General features: G+C 45.1%; 2 protein-coding genes across 2 annotated transcripts in view; both read right to left on the bottom strand.

The window, feature by feature from the left end:
• The window catches only part of LOC142488078 (uncharacterized), a 908,622-nt gene that overhangs the window by 76,462 nt on the left and 815,553 nt on the right, over positions 1-16,607 (bottom strand). The window lies entirely within an intron of this gene.
• The window catches only part of LOC142475343 (ranBP-type and C3HC4-type zinc finger-containing protein 1-like), a 72,111-nt gene continuing 63,441 nt past the window's right edge, over positions 7,938-16,607 (bottom strand). Inside the window, exons 10-14 of the mRNA XM_075581264.1 lie at positions 15,220-15,331; positions 14,911-15,090; positions 12,752-12,850; positions 11,490-11,633; positions 7,938-10,583 (exon numbers count right to left, since the gene is read on the bottom strand). Of these exons, the coding sequence (XP_075437379.1) occupies positions 10,503-10,583; positions 11,490-11,633; positions 12,752-12,850; positions 14,911-15,090; positions 15,220-15,331 (616 nt within the window). The 3' untranslated portion in view covers positions 7,938-10,502. The remainder of the gene's footprint in view (positions 10,584-11,489; positions 11,634-12,751; positions 12,851-14,910; positions 15,091-15,219; positions 15,332-16,607) is intronic.

Raw genomic sequence — 16,607 nt, 5'->3', positions numbered from 1 at the left:
TGCACCTTAATAAAGTGTACACATTGGGGAACCTCATACTTATAAGGGAAATGGATTTGGGATATTTGGGCTCAAAACTCAGGCGTCTGGGGGACACTGGGTTGCCCTGGTGTAATTCACCCTGCGTACTGGCAAATCATGCCTGCTCACCGGGGAGAATTAAAGGTAACTTTGGCCCCCCAACTCCTACAAACAATGATTGTATTTCAACCCAAATACCCCACCTAAAACGTTCACATGTGAAGTTTCACCATTCTAGGGCGAAGGGAACATGAAAACAGAAAAAAGCAGGGGTCACGTTATTTTCTACTTGTATAATCCCTGCTTTATGGTGCTATTTGGCTGCCAGGGACCCCACAGGTTCAGGGGTAACCAGAGGGCTTAACCTTTATTGTATAGCCTGGTTACCCCCTCCCGTCACCGTTTACTTTTGTCCAATACAGGAGTGCCCCTTTTGCCCTTCGGCCACGGGCATTAGCGCTGACCCTCGACAGTGAGCCCCTGCAGCCGCAATGGGAGCGGCTTTAGCAGGGGCTCGCGCACGCTTCCTCAGGCGTGCGGAAGTGTGCTGACTTTCACCCGACATTGAAATTTTAGATTGAGCGCTGAGTCCGCTCATGTGACCTCCAAGGCAGCCAATGAGGAGAGGTGAGTGGAGCAGGGGAAGAGATGTGGACGGGAGCGGGGTGAGTTGTTGCCGGGGCGGGGAGAAGTTTTCCAAGGGGACGGGGGAGATACTGCCTGCCAGCGGGGTGAGTGAGTTTATGCTCGGGGGTAGTGTCCCAAGTACCGCCTCCCACCCCGCGCCCCACCGCCCGCCTCGCAAGCGCGCTCACTGCCTCGCATGGCCAGTCAAAAGCTCCTGCTTGCGCTGGCCAGGCACAGCGTGAGCGCGCCTCAGCATGTGGCAGGGGTATGGACGCGGCCATAACAATATACTTTTGAACAAAGAGAGTATTATAGGGAGCCTAGCTACAGTATCTGCAACAGTCACTTTGTGCAGTGTGGCAAAATTGGCTTGGATGGATACTTAAGCATTGGACGTGCCTTTATCCAGATCCTAATCAGCATTTCCCAGGCATAAGGAGCATACCCTTTTACACGTTTAGGTATCGTAGGCCATGTGACCCCCTTTAAATTTGCACCATATGTAATTTTACACACATGGCTTCTCTGTCTGTAGATGACAGACCTCACCAGAGGTGGAGCGGTCTCCAAAATCATGCCCTACAATACTTTAAAAAAAATAAAAAATATCTACTTCATGTGTCTTGCGGAGCAGCGTACACCATTAAAACCAATAAGCATCGCAAAAGTAGATTAGGTGAGTGTGCATTCACACGAGCAGTAGATGATCGGTAAACTCGGGTGTGCCTGCGAATTCCTGATAATTTCTTTTAAACCATTGTCCTAATATTTCTAATGACATAAAAAGTGTTACGTAAACCTATGTTGGTTCACAGCCACAATGGATTTTAATGTTAACCAGTGTGTTTGCAAACACATCAATGTGCATACCTAATAACGGGATGTCTCACCCCAGAGCACAGTGGAAAACCTGATTTGTGTTATCACAGTTCATATACAAAGTGGTAAGAGGGATAAACCACTCTCCTGGCTTCAAGGGATTCTGGGAAATGACATGCAAATGAGCACACACCTTTTGTCTCAAGTTCACATTACATGAACAACCCTTGTGCTGTGTGCTGGGTGATAATGGTGAAAGGCAGGGTTGCAGACCTGCCTAAGACATGCAAATGAGTATACAGTAATATTTCCATTTGCTATATGCATTTCTGTGGAGGGTTTTTGTCACTTTTTGTACCCACCATAACCTTAATAATGTGTGGTGAAACATACTCTTAGTCTCAAACCAGCAGAGCCAGCAACCAACCTCACACTGATGAGACCCACAAGGTCGAAACAGTCTGTCTGTGAGTGGGTTTACTGGCTTTGCATCTCATCCCAGTCTATGTTTAAAAGCTGTCTTAAAGCAGCATACATTGGCTTGAGGGTTGTTCATGTAATGTGAACTTGAGACAAAAGGTGGCACTGTGTGCTCATTTGCATGTCATTTCCCAGAATCCCTTGCTGCAGTGTAAGTGCTGTGTGCTGGGTGATAATGGTGAAAGGCGGGGTTTCAGACCTGTCTGAGACATGCAAATGAGCATACAGTAATATTTCCATTTGCTATATATATATATACAGCAATTCTCTCTTTCATGTTTTCATTTCAATAATTGAGTGAGGTCTGCTCTGAGCTTCTGTGCAGTGCAATAAAAGTCTGCAACCTTCTCAGAGGAACAGTTTAGCTGTGTTTGTGTACATTGGTTTGCCCTGGGTAGATATTTCTTGCCCACCACTTTTAGCTTTTTTTGGGTAACAATGATACTTTCATCTCCAAAAAGCATGAAGACAATAGCAGCGATAGATCATGTACCTGTAGATACTATAGGGTATTTACCCAAGTCCTCCAGATGCAAAACTGGTGGAGAGAACAGCACCGTATTGACCAAAGAAAATGAATCCAATTGAAAGCAACAGCGAAGGGTAAAAGTCACTGTAGAGAGCTTAAAAAGGTTTATTAATAAGTGGCAATAACAAGAAAACCAATCTCTATCAAATGCTTCTTTCAGGATTGTGTATGTCCCCCGGCCTACCGTCATGTCTGCAACTTATCATAATGCTTAAGGCGTTCACATATTTTGGCTTGTATATTACTCTGCAGAAACCTCCACATTAAATGATCCACCACTGCTATAAAACAATATAACCCCCGGACCAGCAAGGCACAGTGATGCGCTGCAGGCAGCTCTAGCAGAGGTTCATCTGCTTAATCTTACTGCCCTCTAGTGAGCCAGCTGTGACTTTGCTCTGCTACACCTCGAGTTAACTGATGTAGCCGAGCCCCCCTCTCCCCTACCTTAGGTGCGGGGGAGCTGGCGGCTAGATAGCGGAGCCCCGCGCGACCGGGGAGCTCCTCCGGTGGTGGAGGCCATCTTGTAATCTTCACGCATGCGCAGTACAGCCATAGTTGCAGCAGACATCTTAGCGGCTTCGCAGGGCACTAGAGAGGGACAACATGTCCCAGAGTGCTCGGGGGCTAGGAGCACGTGGCACAGCACAGCCAATAGGGCTGCAGCATTCACGGTAAGCAGGAGGTAGTTTGGTGCGAAGGGAGAGAGCGCTCCAGTCAGGAGAGCAACCGTTGAGGTAGTGTCCACGGAGCAGTGCTCCCCTGGACAAGGCCTAGGTTTGACCCTTAGGGCCCAGCTAGGCCCCTGAGCCCCCTCTAGTTTTTACACTGTAGGGAGGGCCCTTGGTAGGGACACTTCCCATTAGTACGGAGTACTATTAGTGTACCGGTGACAGGACGCCACGTGGTGATCTGCAGCCTGCGACCAGAGGCACACTAATAGACTCTAAAGGTGAGATCCTCCAGCGTACGTTCATCCCACGCGGTGGGCCGGATAAGGCGAGAGGGACTAGACTGATCCGCTTGTTCGTCAGCTACACCGGGTACAGGAGTGCCCATGGAGGTATCTATAAAGTGCACCAACGGTCCACAGGAGTAGCGCTATTCTCTACACTTGGGTGGGGACAGACATTGGGGAAGGAAACCAGGGATATTGTGGGGGATACTCCCGTGTTATTATTGTGTATAGTTATTTAGCAGAGTTGCATGTTCAGTAAATACACCTTTTATATACCGTGTGTGTATTTACTGCAGTATTGGTTCCTGTGAGGGCTTATCCGGCTGCGCTAGGATCCCTTTCAGGTGGAGGCGCTGTGTACCAACGAACGAGATCACCTCAGGCTCCCAGTAGCGGAGGATCAGGCCTCCTGTATGCCAGACAGGTACCCGGCACGCATAGTTCCCTTAGTCACGGGGAAAGGGTGCTATACTAAGATAAAACACAGCCTTTAAAGTAGTACGGTCTGACCTCCAGTACTGTGATGGTTTTGGAAACTAAAAACCGTGTCACGTGAGACCAGGCATGTAGTATTGAAGTCTCAGTCCTCCCCCTCTATCGGTGCTGTAAAAACAATCTTCCTCTTAATGCAGGGGCGGCCAACTGCAGTCCTCAAGGACCACCAAAAGGTCAAGTTTTAAGGATAGTCTTGCTTCAGCACAGGTGGCTCAATCAGTGGCGCAGTCACTCATTCTGACAACCATCTGTGCTGAAGCAGGGATATCCTTAAAACCTTATCTGGTGGTAGCCCTTGAGGACTGGAGTTGGCCACACATCTTAATTGATATATTTAAAGGAGCGTAATATGCCAATGATAACTCACATGGTCATTTTAGTGAGATCACTTCCAACCCAGTGTTTTCCAAACCTCTCCTCGTGACCCACAGCCTCACCAGGTATCCAAGGCAACCACCAAACATTCTATTAATCTGCACCAAAAAAAGTGCATTCACCTAGATCAGGGGTGGCCAACTCCAGTCCTCAAGGGCTACCAACAGGCCAGGTTTTCAGGATATCCTTGCTTCCGCACAGGCGGCTCAATAAGTCCCAGCTTCAGCACAGGTGGCTTAATCAGTGACTCAGTCTTCAATTGAGCCACCTGTGCTGAAGCAGGGATATCCTGAATACCTGACCTATTGGTGGCCCTTGAGGACTGGAGTTGGCTACCTCTGATCTAGATGCAAGTGCATTGGTTATTCTCAAAACCTGGCGCAGCCTTGGGTCAGGAGGAGAGGTTTGGAAAACACTGCAGTCCAACCCAAAAACTCCACTATTAAACACACAAATCTGACTATACCCAGGCAAATTAAAATCCGATTAGTGTTTTTTTTTTGTTTTTTAATTAATGAATGTGTCAGAAAAGCATTAGCAGGAAATCTAGAAAAATAAATGTACAATACAATTAAAATCTTTATTTTTTCTTTGAACAGCTGTGTGTTATGACACGAAGGCCAGTATTGAATGTATGTGTAGTTTTATTTACATATTGGAACCAATGTACACAGCACTTTACAGAATGATTAAACACAGTACAGGAAAAGAACATCAAAAAAATAGTTAAATAAAAAGCTAAACAATAGGAATTAGCGAGTCCTGCCCTAGAGTTTCCAATCGACATGGATTAACGGGATATTTACAGAATACAATAGGGCTATGTGTAGTCTAGAACATATTTGAGGGGTCAAGTACAGTAAGTGCATTAGAAGTGCAAGGAGTAGCCTCAAGCCCAACGTCATTAAGTCCTTTGCCGAGTAGTTGTGACTTGAGGTGAAGGAAAGTTGATTGGTAAATGCTTGAGGGAGGGAAGGGTTTAAGACCTGAGTGTGCGCTGTAAAGAGAACTGGAACAGAGAGGAGACAGTCTTCAGACAGCTCAAGGGATGAGAAGGGGGTATAGCAGGAGATTACAGCTACAGAGATGTAAGAGAAGGTAGAAGATGGGGGGCCCTGAGGGAGAGAAGCAGAATGTTATAGTTAATGCAGCGTTTGATGGGAAGCCATTGGTGGGGTTTCAAGAGGAGAGGGGCAGAGACCTAGGACCAGCATTTTAAATAGATTGTAGGGTACGTGAGTGGGAGGCAGGACGGCCAGAGGCGAAGGTTGCAATAGTCAAGTTGTGAGATAATGTGGGCATGCAGGAGAGCTTTAGTTGTGAAACGACAGAGGAAAAGGCAGTTTTTGCCAATATTGCAGAACCTCAATGCACTTCAATTTTTCTGGCTCCTGCTTATCCTGGCAGCACAAACCTGTCTTTTCCTAGTTGCTGCCATTTAGAACAATATGTAAATAAGACACAGTGGAACGGACTGATTTGTGCTGTCCCAGAAGAACCAGAACGGGATTAGTAAAGAATCTCAGTGCCTTCCAATATCATAATTGTCAACATAAATCACATATGGCTGCCTCCAGTGAGGAAAATAAGCATAACTCCATTTTCTTTTTTTAATGCATAGATTGAAGTAAATTTTTAACACAAAGTTTACATTTTAAACATGCTGCAGGGCTGCGTCTTCAGGAGTTTCCCATTCCAGCAAACAAACTTGCATAACAAATTATTCACATAAGAAAGCAAACACACACCCTCATTGATAGAGGAAAATCACCCATTCCCTGAGGCTGTAAATAAGAGGCAAGATGAAGAGTTAAAAAAAAAAAAAAAGTGTATTAAATCTTATTGTAACCCTCTGGACAATTTAAAATAAAATTTTTTAAAAGGAAGGCCCAAGCACTGACAAAGAAGAGACGAAATCTTAATATTCACCAACAAAAACAGAACTTTGTTCTTCACATCCAACGCAAACTCAATGAACACAAGGGGGTTTAGGGGGCCCTCGCTGGTGGGCATCGCACCCACATTTCTATATTTGTCCTGTCCATTTTGGTTTGTCCATTTTTTGTTCTATCCAACAAAAATGCACTAGAATGGTTAAGTCTGCATCAGATAAGGTACTAAATGTTAATATCATGATTATCACTCCGCCAGCTGCTGAGACAAATCACCCAACATATACTTAGTAATATTTTAAAGATGTAGGTCTCTTTAAAAATAAGTGAGCTCTTTAAAAAGTAGATTGCCCCCTTAATTTACCTTTTTGGTACTTTACTTTGGCTATGGGCCCTTTGAAAAGAACATTTAAATACAGTCAAAAACAGTGTTCACCTGGCAACTTCTGCTTCTCTCTCCCCCCCCAACCCCCTCACTTTCCCCATGCCACCAGGCAGCACAAACTATTTTCCATGCAGACTTCAAAGACCCATCAAAGAAATGGTCCTATTTACAAATAAGTGAGCAGAAAGAGGAAGTCATCTCCCAGTTTTTTTTGCAAAGTATGGTGAAAAGATGAAAAGAGAAATCTTGTCGGAGAACCGGCAATCATGACACGAAGACATCTTGAGAAAGGTCCACATTATAGGACCGGAACGTCGATCTGTGATTAAATTATCCTTTGCATGAAGACCGTGAGAGTGCTGCACTTTTCTTCTTCTCCTCGGGGGAACTGGCAGTGGCACGTTATGGGTTTTAATCAAATCTGACAATTATTTTTAAATAAACTTTTAAAATGTCTCCTTTTCAATACTTTGGACTATTTTTCCCCATCTTTTGTGAAGAGATGATAGTTATGTTTTGTATCTACAGACAAACGAGTCAACCACATTTTCCGAACGCGGTTTTCCTTCGACTGCTGAAATTACACTGCCGACACGTTTAAATCGAGCAGGGCTAGTTCCGCAAGCCGGGGGATGCCCCGGCTTGCTAGCCCCACTCCCTCGGCGTGCCGCGCGTCACCGATGCGCGGTCACGCGTCATCGGGTGTCAGCGCCCCCTGCACGCGCGTCCAGGGCTCCCCGAGGGAGCCCTGGTGTCCCGCGATCGCGGGACGGCGGCAGGGGGTTCTGGGGGACCCGGCAGCGGTAGGGAGAGCGCCCCGATCGGAGGGCGCTCTTCCGCTGCTTCGGCGCGCGCCCGGCACCCTCCGGTGCGCGCCAGGTTACTGCTGCGGCAGAGAACGGGCAAATGCTCGAATAAACTCTGCCGCAGCAGTAGCGACAGAGATAAGAGACTAACAATGACCAGAGAGGACTACAATTCATTAGGACCCATATTTATTTTTGCAGTGGAAAGAAGTAACCATTGCACCGTTCATAAGTTTGGATCTTTCTCAGAGAGCTAATTGCAATGTTAACTTGCTTAAGAAAAATTGCAGCTAAGCATGACTCACTCTTTAAGTCAAATCATACAGATGCAACCACCAGTATCCAGCGACTTGCCTGAGAAAATACTGGGGCTCTCTCACAGTAACGCTGCAGCATTTCTGTGAGATTTCTGCAGCCAGACTGATGGCCCATTGGATTAACACAGCGGGGGTCCCTGCATTCAGTTTGAATGGAACCTTCAGGGACCCCCGCTGTGTTAATATGATGGGCCATTAGTCTGGCTGCAGGAATCTCACAGAAATGCTGCAGAGTTACTGTGAGATAGTCCTAGATTTTCCAAGGCAAGTTATCGGATACTGGTGCCTGCATCTGTACACCCCACGCCTCTTGCTGAACCTGGATATTTTTAGTTCCAGAGACCACCTGCTAGACAACACTATTACATGTTTAGGGGCCAGTGCTCTCAGTTTAAATGTAAAAAATAATTACTTTTTTTTATTAACGAAAGATGGCGCTTGAGGTCATCCAATAGGCTTCCTATAGGTTGGAGGTTTGGCTGCCATTTTGTTTCCTCAGGATGAGGGAGCACACCAGCACCTAAAACTGTAAGCAACTAGTAAAACAGGGGGTCCCGAGAGCGGAAAATAGAGCGGTTCATCTCTGGAGGACGCTTTTCCTCCCCCCCCCCGGTTAAAACGATGTTAAAGAATAAAGTGAACAGCCCTGATTATTCTCAGTTCTAATGCTGTATTAGTATGTTGCCTTCTTCAGGTTTTTATATTGCTTAATATGACAAAATGAGAGCGCTCCATGCACGCAGTTATACATATTATACATAGTTCTGGTTATACTATGTCAGGAGTGGTCAACTCCAGTCCTCAATGGACACCAAAATGTCAGGTTTTCAGGATATCCCTGCTTCAGCACAGGTGGCTCATCTTTCACTGAGCCACACACATTTCTATATTTGTCCTGCAGGTCAGGGGTGCGCAAAATGGATGGGGGGGGGGGGGGGGAGGGGTTTGTCACGGGCAGTTGCAGAGGCCCCGCGCTCTTCCCCAAGGCATTAAAATGAAATGCCAGGGGATCACGTGAGGCCTCTGGAACCTAAACTTACCTTGATTCAGCTGGTATCTGGAAGCATCTCCATGGCAACGCGGCGTCATTTTCCGCCACGGGATCATGCGGAGTGACGTCACACGCACGTTGACATAGCACTGTGGCGTCAAATGACGCTGCGGGTCATGTGACGTCACATGACCCCGCATGTCATTTGACGCCACACAGAGCGAAGGGGGCGGACCGGGGCGCGAGCACCGGAGGACAAGAGGCAGGGGGGCGCAGGTGGTGGTCTCTCCACTCAGTCTTTCACTGAGCCACCTATGCTGAATCTGGGACTCTTTGAGTCAACTGTGCTGAAGCTGGGATATCCTGAAAACCTGACGGTGGCTTTGAGGACTGGAGTTGGCCACTCCTGGTCTAGTTCAACAAAAATATATATTTTCATTTTAAATAAATATGCTATCACAACTTGCGATAAGTCTAATCTCTTGTAATGAGTTCTGCAAGGGATGTTGACATCTGTACGCATGTTTGGCAGTGCCAGGCACGGTGATGCGTTCTCACCATCTCCCAATGTGCAGTCACTCCTAAAACAGGGGTTTGCGCATGAAACACACACAAAAAGCCTGCTGAAAATATGCAGAATTATTTTTCTTCATTGCCATTTTCGTTAGAAATAATAAAATAAAGCATTTATTCACACCGACATCATTCCTATCCGTTCTATTAGAACAGGGGGACTCAACACCAGTCTTCAAGCCCCCAACAGGTCAGGTATTCTGGATATCCCTGCTTCAGCTGAGATGGCTCAGTCAGTCCCTGCATCAGCTCAGGTGGTTAAATTAGAGGTTGTCTTTGACGGAGCCTCTGATTGAGCCACCTGTGCTGAAGCTAGGATATCTTGAAAACCTGACCTGTTGGGGGGGAGGAGGGGGTGACTTGACGAGTGGAGTTGAGCCCCCTATATTAGAAGAAAGTCCTGCCATCTTCCCCTCCAGAGCACACTGTACAAATTACAGGAACACTGTAGTGTAGCATAACAGGATCTGTGAAACGCCAAGTCCTGAAACGACGTTTTAGCCTTTAACATCACAGAAAAGTGTCACATTGTTTAAGAATATTCTGTTTTCTGCATTTCCATTAACACCTATTTTGGAAGAATGATTTGAAAAAACAAAACAAAAAAAATGAAATAGAACTGACACCAGTATTTAGGCGGTGATGAATATCAGCAAAAAGTCCTTAAATCTGCCATATTAATTTGGTTAGATACAGTACCTGACAGTCTCAGGTGGTGAGTTGCTTAATTGCATGTGCAGGATATACACATCAGTAACTAGCAGAGCTGCCCAATGTCAGCCGTGCGTGTCCCTGCAGTGGAAGTGTGTGCATCATCTGTGCGAGGTGGGAAAGTGTTTTATGCATTATAACTCTCCAACTGTCTATTGTGCTATGAGGATACATCCACACTAAAAGGGAGGGAAGATGTGGAGGGTTAGCAATAAGTTGTGCTGTTAAAGCGGAGGGTCTGATCATCAGACCATCTTTCTGCACATTGCAGCTTTGAAATGTCTTTGGACCTGGACTAAATATTTCTTTTTACCCAAGCGCAACTGGTGAAAAAAAAACAAAGAAGCCATGAAATAGCCCAGGGCAGAGTCCTGATCAGAGCTGGGAGTTGCATGTATCCCCACTGACCCTCAGGTAATAGTCAGGAGGACCATTCGTTAGACTGTATTATAATAGAATGTAACATTTCCCTCCTCTACTAATTCCAGGAGTAAGGTTGGTGTTGGGTGCATTACAGCTGAGCTCAGTGACAATTCTGGCACCTGGGATCACATTTTTTCCCATTGATGTTGCATTGACAGCCCCCTGAAGTATCTCCAGGACCCTGTGGAGACATGAGAAATAGGAGAACGTGTTGAAATTCTCTTGGAAAATAGGTGTCAAGTGGTGGGAAAGACCACGGTATTCTGGTAACACAACAGCTTCACATTTATATTCTGAAATATTAGACAGAGAGTGCTAGGCTTGACTGAACACCCCGGGAATCACTCACCATGCAAAAGAAAGAGCAGCTCAGAGTAAAGTGAAAGTCTCATGTACAACGCAAACGTTCACATTGGCAAATGGTACAGTATGTTCCATGTTAGAATATCAAACACATTATAAAAGCTCAAATACTGAGCCACTAATTGAGCCAGCTGTGCGGAAGTAGGGATATCCTGAAAACCTGGCATGTTTGCGGCCCTCGAGGACTGGAGTTGTGCAGGCCTGTTCTAAGGTAATCTCTTTGCTCCCCCATTTTGAACGTATGAACTTATTTCTGTTATGAATAGATGAGAAAACAGTGCCTTTCGCTGAAGAATATCCCCTTGGCTGCCAGTATGAGGGTAGGGGAATAATGCAAACTAATGTAGACTTGTGAGATGTTAAACTACACCTATGAACCATTTATTCTTTAAACATTAAAGTCTATATTTACTAAGGGGTGCGAAACCGTAGGGTACTTTACGCCTTATTAACTTCAATGCACCTGTGTCACTGTCTGTGTAACTTTTTAAGCTTGTGCGAGGGAAGAGAAATCAGTCCTACAGTATGTACATGTGGTCTGTATGTAACAGGGTATAGAAATATATATGATAAGCCACAGGTCCCTACAACCTTTTGTAGGACAAAGGTCCAGTGTTACAATGTCAGCCTGCAGTAGTAAAGGAACAAGAGTTTAACTTCCAAACTCACTTGTTGTCTATCCTAAATGTGCAATCCCTAGATGAACTGATGAGGGTCATCTTACCAAAAGTCCCCAGCGTAGACCCTTCGTGACCCAGCATATCTCTGTGTGACACATAGTACAGCGGATCCAGTCACAGCCATCTTTCTTCTGGACAATAATCTTACACACCGGACAGTACATCGCCTCCCCTGTCTGCACCAACATCTGATGGGAAGGAAAAAAAAAAACGTCCACAGTTGGTATCAGTCTGTTATCCTTCCTGCCGTTTCTTCAATACAAGGGGTATGAGGACACTCGTCACGTCAAGTAAGAAGCAGCATTTGGCTGGGACGGACAAAGATGCTGCTAGCAAACATTTTTCTTGTAGTCACTACTCTGCCACCTCTTTACAAATAGCTCACCAGTCGATCTTCCTTCCCTTTTGTCCCTACCTTCGTACTGCTTCTAACTCTAGGCCGCAGCACATGGCTACTGAGCTCAAACATTCCCTATAAGTTTGGAATAGATGCCCACCGTACTAAACACTTTACATTAACTTTGGTAGCATAATTCCCACATCTCACAATTTTTTAGCAATGAAAAGCAGCTATCGGCACCTGACGGACACAATTTATTCACCCTTTCAGTGTCATGCAAAACTGCCCCCCCTACGGCACTGGTGGGTTTCATATAGAAACAATGTTCCAAGGGAAGTCTGGGATCAGACCCAAACACTGATCTGTGTGCACTAGAGATGGGCTGTGGCTGTTTTTTTTTTTTTTTTTTTTTCTGACGGTCCATGTGTTTGGTTTCGTTTTATGGAGAATATGCGAATATATGATTTTAAAAAAAAATGGTCACCTGGAGCCGTTTTTGCGTATTATTTTGAGTATTTTTGTGTTAAAATCTATTTAGCAAAAATAATAAAAAGAATGTTAATTATTGGGGACACTGCCCTATTTTAGGCAATTCATCCCATATAAAAAATAAATTAAAAAAAAAAAAGACATTATGGACCGTGGATGAAGTGCATGGATACCTAATTGTGGGGATGGAAGGTCTAACTTACGAGGACATTACTGCCTCTACTTGGAGGCTGCTTGCAGGGTCCATTGCTCTTTTAATGTAGACGTATTGCCAAATGTTACTACTCTCCAGTTCCAGAGCAGCACCTCTTGTTGTAGCATTGCTCTCCCTCTCTGAAAGGGTCTTCCCTCCTGTAGCCTACTGATACCCTTGCTGTTAATTAACAAACACCGTAAAGCAAAGTTAAGCGAGGGGGGGGGGGGGGGGGGGCGGTGTTGCTTTCACATTTGGTGATGGCCTCGGGAGATTGTCTTTACCCGTAGCATGTCATTGGTCTGCCGGGCAGCAGAATCATTCAGAGCCCGAATACGCAGGTCGTCCTGGTACTGGCGGCAGTTCATTCCATCATGTATGGCCTGGGGATGTGAGGAGGTAAAATTAATGTAATGTAGAATTCTACATTATTTTATTTTGTTCTTACAAAACTTTATGTAAGCGATTTCTAAACCAAACTCTCAAGGCATCGGTAACCTCATTTGATGCTTTTGTGTCATAAAAGTCTTTACAGTGCGTGAAGGAGCAGTACGAGTTAATTCTACGAACATACTTTACACAAGCTAGAAAATCATAAGCCATTATGAGCAAGACAAAGGTCTATTAAAACGAACAGCAATTACATTGATCACAAACCAGATATGGCCTGCATTGGAAAACACTGTTATAAGCAATATATTGCTTTTTGTTAGTTGTTTTACTTAATGATGCTTCAATTAATGTTGGGATCACACAGCGCTGTTGCCTCGGGGGGGGGGGGGGGGGTGGTTAATGTTGGTTCTGTGTGGTGTGATCTCCGGAGGAGCTGCGGCCACGTGCGGTATCCGTTGGTGATGTGAGTATCACACAGCGCTGTTGCCTCGGGGGGGGGGGGGGGGGGGGTTAATGTTGGGATCACAGAGCACTGTTGCCTCGGGGGTGGGGGGGGGGTAAATGTTGGGATCACAGAGCGCTGCTGCCTCGGGGGGGGGGGGGTGCGGTGTCCGTTGGAGAGGTGAGGATGAGACGGTGAGGTGAAGGGGAGGTGTGTTGGCAGTGTAGGCCGTAAGAGGCGGTGTGAGCGTGCATTGTTGTGTGAGGATGTGGAATGTTCCAGTGCTGAAAGCAATAAGACTGTGTACCTGATTGTGCAGTTCTGTCGTGGTAGCAGGCGGTCAGGGTTTTCTGGGTTGAGAGCAGTGAGGGTTAGGTGCAAATCTCTCAGAGCAGTGAGGGTTAGGTGCTGGCAAGCGTTCCCAAAGCTCAGTGAGTGAGTGGTGGGAGAGTGTGTCAGTGGTGTAGGACAGTGAGGGGTGGGACAGTGTGGCAGTGGTGTTGGCCACAGACCAATGAGAGTTGTGCGGGGGCGGACCGCTGACCAATGAGAGGTGTGCGGGGGCGGGCATGGCCTGAGGCGGAGTGACAGGCCAAAGGTGCAATCAGATTGTCCGTAGGGACACAGGAAGATGCAGACAGGCATACAGTGCTTTCACTAATATATAATAAGATATATAGATATATATATGTAGATAGATATATAGATATCTATATATGTAAAAAAAAGCAGCAAGCACTCCAATGTAGATATCCAGAAAGGCCTGGTGCTAGTCCCATAAATAATGTAGAGTACGTTACCATCCAGCAGGGCAGCAGAACAGCAAAGAGAGGCAGCACTCAGAGGTAAGTCAGCAAAATAATGTATTGAAACAGACACAAAAAGAGGGATCGAAACGTCAGATTTTTGTGTCTGTTTCTATACATTATTTTGCTGACTTACCTCTGAGTGCTGTCTCTCTTTGCTGTTCTGCTGGATGGTACACACACACACACACACACACACACACACACACACACACACACACACACACAAGACAGCACGGGTTCACTTAGTACCTCAAGGGCTGCAACTAAAAAACTGTTCTATCATACCCCAGATAATTAGTCCTTTTCATATTTTAGTGATGTTTCACTGAGTAAAAGAAGGAAACCACTCTGATGTAAGGTAGTAGGTTATTGCCTTTTATGCAATAATATATTCTGGCCTCCACTGAACCACACAGATGAGATATTTTATTAAGCAATGTATTCTCCTTCCAAGCAAGTGAAAGAAAAAAGCAGCACTCCAGAGGACCGATATTGGATTTATTTAAAAGTGAAATCAGAACTGATTTCACTTTAAATAAATCCAATATTAGTCCACTGGAGTGCTGCCTTTTTTTTCCTGCTTGGGAGAATACATTGCGTTATGGACTGCGCCGTGTGGCGCATGGCGTGCACCCGAGGCCGGTCCAAACAAAGTCTCATGTGAGTGCACCGTATTTCTATACCGGAGATATTTTATTGCAGACCCCACTGGCTGGAAAGTGGTTAACATCGCAATGGAAAAGGAAACCGGAATCGGAGACCCACGTGACTGCCGTGTGAAGGAGTTATTGAACATTACCTTGCATATCAGACAGTTCTGGGCGTAGCAGATTGGGCAAATAAACTCATTGACAGAATCTTCATAGATGCACCACCCCTTGCAATTCGCCGTCCTGCAGTGGTAGCTGTCTTGGCTTCGGCTTTCAGCCACAATCAGGCCACGCTCCAGGAAACGGCTGTACTCTTCCTGTGACACCAACTGCAGGCAGGAAACCATGCATGAAAAGGAAACCGTTCAACATAAATAGTACGAAGACAAAACAGGTTAAAGCAGCGGATCTGTTTGCCGAGGAGCCATTTTTATATTCAGTGGACAGAGAGAACTCACCGCTCGTATCTCTCTCTGCTGGAGCTTGCTGTGGCAGGCATATGTCTCATCACGAAAGGGGCAGGAAACCTCGGGCTCTTCACAACAGTTTACAACTTGTCTTAAACATTCTCTGCAAAGATATTTTTTGTTTACAAAGTACAGATCTTTTATGGCCACAATACCCAAGGTGCTGGAAGGTGTCTGACAGAGTAATACTCACTACTAAGCAGGTACCCAGTCTGGGGCCCTATGCGGACATATACAGATATATATCAGTGGAAACATCGATATCCATTAATCGATCGCTTGCCTTTTGATACATGCTCATAACAATTAAAGTTTGCACCATTTGAGCTACCGAGTACATTGGGATATCGAATTGAATCACCGTCCAGTAGGACTTTGCCTACAGGACTCCCTAAAGTGGCAATATCATCCATTTCATTTGAACTTTTATGTCGAGTGTTTTTTTTTTAAATCTTTACGCTGAATTGATTACTTTATATTAAATTATTGTCATATGGAACATGCGCTTCTATTTTTTTATTATCTAGCTTTGTGTGAAAACTAGGTTCCATTGTAAGTCTCCAGGTTTCCCTACCAGTCTGTATTCACTGTTTATTATTGATTCATGTTTATTCTTAATTTAGCACATTTGCATTGCAATACTGTATCATTTGTACTTACACACTATTTTAGTTAACACTTTGTTATACATTTATTAAGAACATTCACATATAGTCTCTTGTTGATTAACAGTCAACAAGAGACTATATGGGAGCACAGTAGTGCCAATGACATTTATATATATTTAGTGTGTGTGTGTTCTATATATCTATCAAGCAATCTTCCACAAATAAAATCCTATACAGGTCAATATAGATTTTCTCTGATAAAACAAGTGCTGTTTTTTTTTAGCCCGTCTTTCCCTCTGTACTTCCCATATCTGTCTCTTCACCTGTGCCCCCCAATGTCTCTGAGAAGGGATCTCAAAAGGTCCAATGAGAGCAGTTGTCCTGTGAGCGCATTGGAGGAATCAGCTCTCTCGCAAGTCTCATCTCATTGCTTACAGAGCAACTTAAAAAAAAAGAAGAAGACTTAAAAATACTTGCCAAATTTGAGGAGAAAAAGCAGTCAATCGCCCAGCGACAACTGCTTGAGCAGCCCTAGAAGGGACCTTTTAGCTACTTAAACTGAAAAGCTACAGTAAAAACACAAAAAACACAGCATGTAGGAAAGAGAAGCCTATTCATATTGTGCTGTGTTCATTCGTTTATAAATTAAAATAAATATTGATTTTATTAATGATCCACTTGTGGTCTTGTTTATACCACTCTCCGATTACAGCCTCTGAGAAGCAAAAGTAATGCAAGCGAACAATGCATTGACCACCGTTCACCTGAACG

Source organism: Ascaphus truei, chromosome 2 (genome assembly GCF_040206685.1).
Source record: "Ascaphus truei isolate aAscTru1 chromosome 2, aAscTru1.hap1, whole genome shotgun sequence".
NCBI lineage: Eukaryota > Metazoa > Chordata > Amphibia > Anura > Ascaphidae > Ascaphus > Ascaphus truei.
This window is presented reverse-complemented; position numbering and strand designations above follow the sequence as displayed.